At 45.3% G+C, this 6,768-nt stretch overlaps 1 protein-coding gene across 1 annotated transcript; it reads left to right on the plus strand.

Moving 5' to 3' along the window:
* The first annotated feature begins 4,507 nt into the window (after nucleotides 1-4,507).
* Nucleotides 4,508-6,184, plus strand: LOC110931893. Its single transcript, XM_022175265.1, has one exon. The coding sequence runs from the start codon at nucleotides 4,508-4,510 to the stop codon at nucleotides 6,182-6,184; it is 1,677 nt and encodes a 558-aa protein (XP_022030957.1).
* The last annotated feature ends 584 nt before the right edge of the window (nucleotides 6,185-6,768 follow it).

A 6,768-nucleotide genomic window follows, 5' to 3' on the forward strand; every position in this document is an offset into this window, starting at 1 on the left:
AACATTTTGTGATACTCGAATATTACAATAATTTTAAGTTGAAATAAATCTATCTTTGCTTCCGCTGTGCATTATAATTTGTGTTGTTTGACTATGATGATATCAACTACGTCACGTTAATCCCCCACCGGGCCCACCGGTGACACGTAGAAATTAGGGGTGTGACAGGTTGGTATCAGAGCCAACGCTGAGTGAATTAAACACTAGCCTTTTTGTGTTTAGTCTCAGTGTACGAATTGCACATTCTTCGAGTTCCGAGTCTAGACAAAGAACATAGGACAAACTCTGTTTTGTTTTATTTTTGGGTCTTATTATTATTATATTAGTGTTGTTATCTAAAACATGTATGCAGGTCAACATGCCACCAAGATTTCTTCGCGGTCGAGGCAAAGGACCAGTCACGGGTCATGATCACGAAGCCGGGCCTTCGCACCGGCGTACCCCATCCATTACCATGAGCACTAGCCCACAAGAGCCGTGGAGGCTCTATGTCGAACCCGGGAGGCGGTCAGTCTCCCTCAGCTCTTCACCTTCTTACCAGCACTCCTTTGGGCCCCAATCGGAAAATGAGCCCAACGAGCAACCACCCTCTTTCATACCTTTGCAGAGATCCAACTCTCACCACTCCTTTGGTGACCCAACCCAAGTTTTCCAAAGCCGATTCAACCCGGCCAACATTTTTCCAGAACCCGGGGGTTTTAACCCACTCGGACCGGAAGACCACTTCTCTGGGGAAAATGACATGGACGAGGATACTGATCCCATGGAGCCTGCTACAGGAACGCCGAACCACCCCATCGAAATCTCCGATGGGTCATCTTTCCACGGATCACCGTACCGCGGTCCGGATAGTTACCAAGAGAGGTTCAAGCAGTGGGACTGGTACTTCACGCCCTCTGAGCACTCGTCCCCATATCAGCACCAGCAGCAACAGCAGCAACAGGATCCTTCTGAGGATCAACGATTTGTGGCAGTCACTCCGCCACCACCACCACCACCAGTGAAACAGCAGCCGCCTCCGGAGCCGCCGAGGCGGAGGAGGTCAAACGCACGGATGTTCGTGCGAGGGGGTGTCCGCATCAGCACTCCCCAACCATCAAGTGGCAGCCATTATCCGCCACTCCAGGAGGAAGAAGAAGAACCACAAATGGGGGGTCCATCAAACCCCATTTCAGAGGTCAACTCAGTGCCTGTGGCACTGATGTATTGCAAAATACATCATTTATTCGTGTAAAGTTTGTATAATTTTCGTTTTATTTAGTTTTGTTTTTGGTTAGAATATGTATACTATTGATCAAATCGTGTTTTGCAGGTCTTGATGCTCAAATATGCGAGAAACCGAGTAAAACGAGTTAAAATATTGAAGTGTCAAGTCTTGAAGCATGTTGGAAAAGCTGAAGAGTCACTTTCTGGCACCCCATCACCCACTGAGCAAGTTTCTGGCACCTGGCGAGAGTCTGAAGTTAGTAAATGAGCTGAAAAACAAGGTGGCACCCCACCACCTTGTCCCTGAGTTTCTGGCGGCCAGCCAGAACGTCCTGATTGGTAATTATTACGAATTTAGTAAAGGGTTATTTTGAAAAGTCATATAAAAACATCCAAAACGTGTGGAAAAACCCTAATTCGACTGGAGGGACTTCTTGGGCGATTTTTGAGCATTCTTGGAGCTTTTTCGAAGATCTTGAAGCCTAGGAATCATCGGTACGAGTTCGGGGAAGAAGACTTGAAGATCTAATCGGGTTTTCTAGTTCTTGATTCGTGACTTTTTCTTACGAAACTTGTTACAATGAATTCCTTGTTAAACATCTTTGATTTGTTTTCGTTTATGAACATCCTTGGCTAAACTTATAAACCGCCTAGACTTGATGGATGGATTGATATAACGTTTTTACCGGTTTATGTTATTTGCATGATTGTTATGGATTACTTGTGTTTAGTAAGCGGTTTGATTTAATGATTTGATGTGTATGCATGCTTTGAGTTGGTTTATTGTTATTATTTGCTTCGTATGATTCTTAGTGACGGTCTATATCACAACATAGAGTCATATTAGGGTTTAGGATTTCGGTGAGTGTCTATATCACGTTAGAAAACCTTAACTCTTTAGGGTGAAATTGCGCAATAACCCCTAGAAGTAATTAGTAATAATTTGCTAAGTCTTAGTGTTCTACTAGTCCTAATACCTGGAAAGTGAGGGGCTATTTGTAGGTCTTACCCGGCGAATTGCTTTAGATAGGCCTTGGGAAAGGTTATGTCTTGGTTTACCTGTCGGTCTTATTAGTCTATCAAGTCAAATTAATTAATTCAAACTACCCTAGATCTAGGATTGGAAAAGAATAGGTCAACATTAGGGTACTTACACAATAATTAGACAACTGGAAAGGCGTCTAATAACCGGTAGAATTAACGGCCTAGGTAGTGCCACAGGTTTCTCCTTGAGAAGGGTCGAGGGGCCTCGTTGGTTCTTAATAGGTTTAGTACTTTACGATCCCGGTTCCATAACTCGTGCATTTAACTTAATCGGTAATCTCTTAAAAACAATCCAGGATTCTTGTCTAGGTGGTCTCGTTCTCGCATAAAGAAAAGTCCTCGGTCTTATTTCGTATTAGTTAATTTTAGTTTAATTTAGTAGTTTAATATAGATTTCCTAGTTTTCCGTAACCCCCCCCCCCCTCCAAAACAATTAAAACAAGTTTAAGTCGTGTCTGTCAGCGTCTGTCAGAGTCTAGTTTGCGTGATACATAGAGTCCTGTGGTTCGATACTCGGACTTGCTTAGGCTATACTACATTGACCGGTACACTTGCCGGTTTTGTGGTTTAGGTTTTAGAGAGTCTGTTTTTATAAATTTAAAGCTTTGTAGTGTCTAGCTTAGGGAGTCTAATTTAGTTAATTTTTATAGTCTGTTTAGCACACATCAAGTTTTTGGCGCCGTTGCCGGGGACTCTTGGCAATCGCGTTCATTAGCTTTGATAGATTTTAGTGACAAATACGTGCTACGTGTTTTATTTTGTTTTGTGTCTTTTGTTTTCATCTTGAGTCATAGTAACTTCTGTCTGCTTTTCTTGTGTTCAGGTTTTTGCTTGTAGTGGATGCCACATCTGCGCTCGCACGGACCACCACCACCAGTCAAGCAGTCATCATCTCAGTTGGGCCAAGGCCCTCAGGTTGCTTCTTCATCCTTTTCTCGTTTTCCCAACTTTGATTCCACCCCATTACCCACCCCGCCTCCCACACCACCACCTTCGCCAAACCGTTCACCTAAAACTTCACCCAAGGTTTCCCCACCCAATAGTCCTACTTCTAGTACCTCTAGTAATTCAGAAAACTTAGAACCAATGGCCAACCCTAGGCAAACCGTCCATCAGCAAGCCACCCAAAATTTCACCGGCCTCGCCTCACCCATCACCGTTCCACCCATAGTTAATGAAAATTCATGGCAAATTCCATCTTATGCCATGCAGGCCATCACCAATAGTATCCAATTCCATGGCCGAGATGATGAGGACGCTCCGGCCCACATTAACCGTTTCTCTAGGATGCTAGCTACCTTTAGCCTTAGCGGTGCACCCAACGATGCCACCTACTTACAGCTTTTCCCGTTTTCATTAGCCGGCCGTGCGGCTACTTGGTTGGACTCTCAACCAACCGGTACCTTTACCACTTGGGCGGGGCTTCGTCAAGCCTTTTTGAACAAGTATTTCCCGCCCGCCAAAGCCGCACGTCTTAGGGACCAAATCCACTCTTTTCGCATGGAGCCCGACGAGCCTTACTACCTTGCTTGGGAGCGTTTCCAAAACCTTTGTGCTCGTTGCTCCCAGCATGGTCTTTCTGATTGGGCTTTATGTGAGAAATTTTATAACGGTCTCACCCAAGAGACTCGTGATAGGTTCGACACTAATGCGGGGGGGCACATGATGGGTATTCTTACAGTAGCTGAGTGTAGAGAGCGTTTTGAGGCATTTGCTCAGTCTCAATCCCAAGCACGATCCGATCAGAGGTATCAAAGTGGTAATTCCCACACCACTACTAGTACACCCGCCCGAGGGGTGAACCATGTCACAATGGATCCTAGTTTAGCCTCTGTTTTGGAAAATATGTCTAGGGAACTCAAAGAAATTAGGGCTAAGATAGACAAATGTGAGTATTGTCGAGGGGGTCACGACACGAATGTGTGTCCATTACTTGTTGGTGAGGAGCAGGTCGACTACGTAGGAGGAGGGTTCGGTAGAGGTCAATCTAGCGGTTTGGGTAATAATAATAATTTTGGGTCGGGTTGGCGTAATAATAATAATAACTTTAATAATAATAACACTTTTCGCTCAAATGGACCTCCTGGCTTTCAAATGGCTCAAAACCCAAATAGGGGCCAAAATTCACTCTTTGGTGGGGGTTCAGGTGGGCAGTTCAACAAAGGGTTCAATGGGCAGGTCAAGGATGGGGGGGTCAAATAACCAAGGTCAAACAGGTCAAAGTTCAAGTTATGATCTAGGGGGTAGTTTAGAGAGAATGGAGTCTATGATGAGTCAACTAGTTGTGAGGGACCAAACTACCCAAAAGACCCTTAGTGAACACGACCTCATGCTTAAGAACCACCAAGCCTCATTCCAAGACCTTCAACGAGTCGTAGGGGATATGTCTAGAAAATTAGAAGAGAGGTTACCCGGTCAATTTGCGGGTAATACCCAGCCCAACCCCAATGCCCATGCTAAAGCCATTACCACCCGTAGTGGCAAGACCGTCGGAAACCCTAGAGTTGAGGAGAGAGTAGTTGATGAGGAAGGAGATGTGATAGATGAGGAGATTGAAATGGAGGCTCCCGGCAAAGTGCAAAACAGGCTAAGCCCAGCAAGTACCGCACAGCCCGGTGAGTCTCAAAGTGAGAAGAGAGTTGAGAAAACCCCAATAGACGTTAGACCTTCCCCCTTAGTGAACCATGCGTATGTCCCGTTCCCTTCACGCCTTAAGAACCAAAAATACTCAAGGGAATATGGGCAATTTTTAGACATCTTCAAGCAATTGAAGATTAACCTTCCATTCATAGAGGCACTTCAATCGATGCCTAAATACGCTAAGTTTTTAAAGGATCTCCTTAGGAACAAAGAAAAATTAGGAGAGTTGTCTAACGTCCCGTTGAATGGGGGGTGTTCTGCCGTGGTGCTCAATAAGCTTCCCGAAAAGCTTACCGATCCGGGTATTTTCACCATCCCTTGTCTATTCGGTAGTAACACCAACACTCGTGCCTTAGCCGACTTAGGAGCTAGTATCAACTTGATGCCCTTTTCTCTTTATGAGAAACTAGACCTAGGAGAGCTTGCACCTACCCGAATGACATTGTCTTTAGCCGATCGGTCCGTTAAGTACCCTAGGGGCATAGTGGAGAACTTGTTAGTTAAGGTAGACAAATTCGTGTTTCCCGCCGATTTCGTAATTCTAGATATGGAAGCGGATGAGAGAGTGCCCATTATCTTAGGTCGTCCTTTCTTACGCACCGCTAAAGCTCTCATAGATGTCTACGATGGTAAGATCACCCTTAGAGTCGGTGAGGAGAGGGTTACCTTTGAGATAGACCGTTCTATGGACCACCCGAGTGGTTCGGATGACTATAGTGGTCCTTGCCATTCCGTCTACTTTTTGAACTCATTTATCTCGTGTGTCGACCATTGCTTAGAGTACATTAGTGGAGCGGACCTAGTGGTAAGAGAGAAGGAAGAAGAGAAGTTAGAGAGTGTAGGTGAAGTCGAAGAGGAGGGGATTCCTTTAATCCCCGATGTGTTAGCGGTTAGTGATGACACCACCCAACCCCCACCCTTGGAACTTAAAGTACTTCCATCTCACTTAGAGTATGCTTTCTTAGGGGAGGGTTCCGAACTACCCGTTATTATTTCATCCGCGTTAGATGAGAGTGAGAAAGTGAGGTTGTTAGATGTGTTGAGGGCCAACAAAGAGGCCATTGCATGGAGGTTGTCCGACATTAAGGGCATAAGCCCTTCCTATTGCACCCACCAGATACTCATGGAGGATGATTATAAACTGGTGGTGCAACCCCAACGGAGGCTTAATCCCAACATGCAAGATGTAGTGAAAAAAGAGGTTCTTAAACTCTTAGATGCCGGGATGATATATCCCATTTCCGATTCACCTTGGGTTAGTCCTACACAGGTTGTCCCCAAGAAGGGGGGATGACCGTTGTCATGAACGAAAAGAACGAGCTCATCCCTTCACGCACGGTCACGGGTTGGCGCGTGTGCATCGACTACCGAAAGTTGAATGATGCCACCCGTAAAGACCACTTCCCACTGCCCTTCATAGATCAAATGTTGGAGCGTTTAGCCGGTCAACAATTCTATTGTTTTCTAGACGACTTCTCGGGTTACTTCCAGATCCCCATAGCACCGGAGGATCAGGATAAAACCACCTTCACATGCCCCTATGGCACTTATGCGTACCGACGCATGCCATTCGGGTTATGTAACGCTCCGGCTACCTTTCAGCGTTGTATGGTCGCCATATTTCAGGATATGCTAGAGAATTCCATGGAGGTTTTCATGGATGATTTTTCGGTTTATGGTGATTCTTTTGAGGTATGTTTGAGGAACTTGGAGAGCATGTTAAAGCGATGTGTAGAGACGAAGCTTATGCTAAATTGGGAGAAGTGTCACTTCATGGTGACGGAAGGTATAGTATTAGGGCATAAGATTTCTAGAGCGGGTATAGAGGTAGATCGTGCGAAAATAGATACCATTAGTAGGTTGCCTCCACCCACGAGT

Source organism: Helianthus annuus, chromosome 3, assembly GCF_002127325.2.
Source record: "Helianthus annuus cultivar XRQ/B chromosome 3, HanXRQr2.0-SUNRISE, whole genome shotgun sequence".
Classification (NCBI taxonomy): domain Eukaryota; kingdom Viridiplantae; phylum Streptophyta; class Magnoliopsida; order Asterales; family Asteraceae; genus Helianthus; species Helianthus annuus.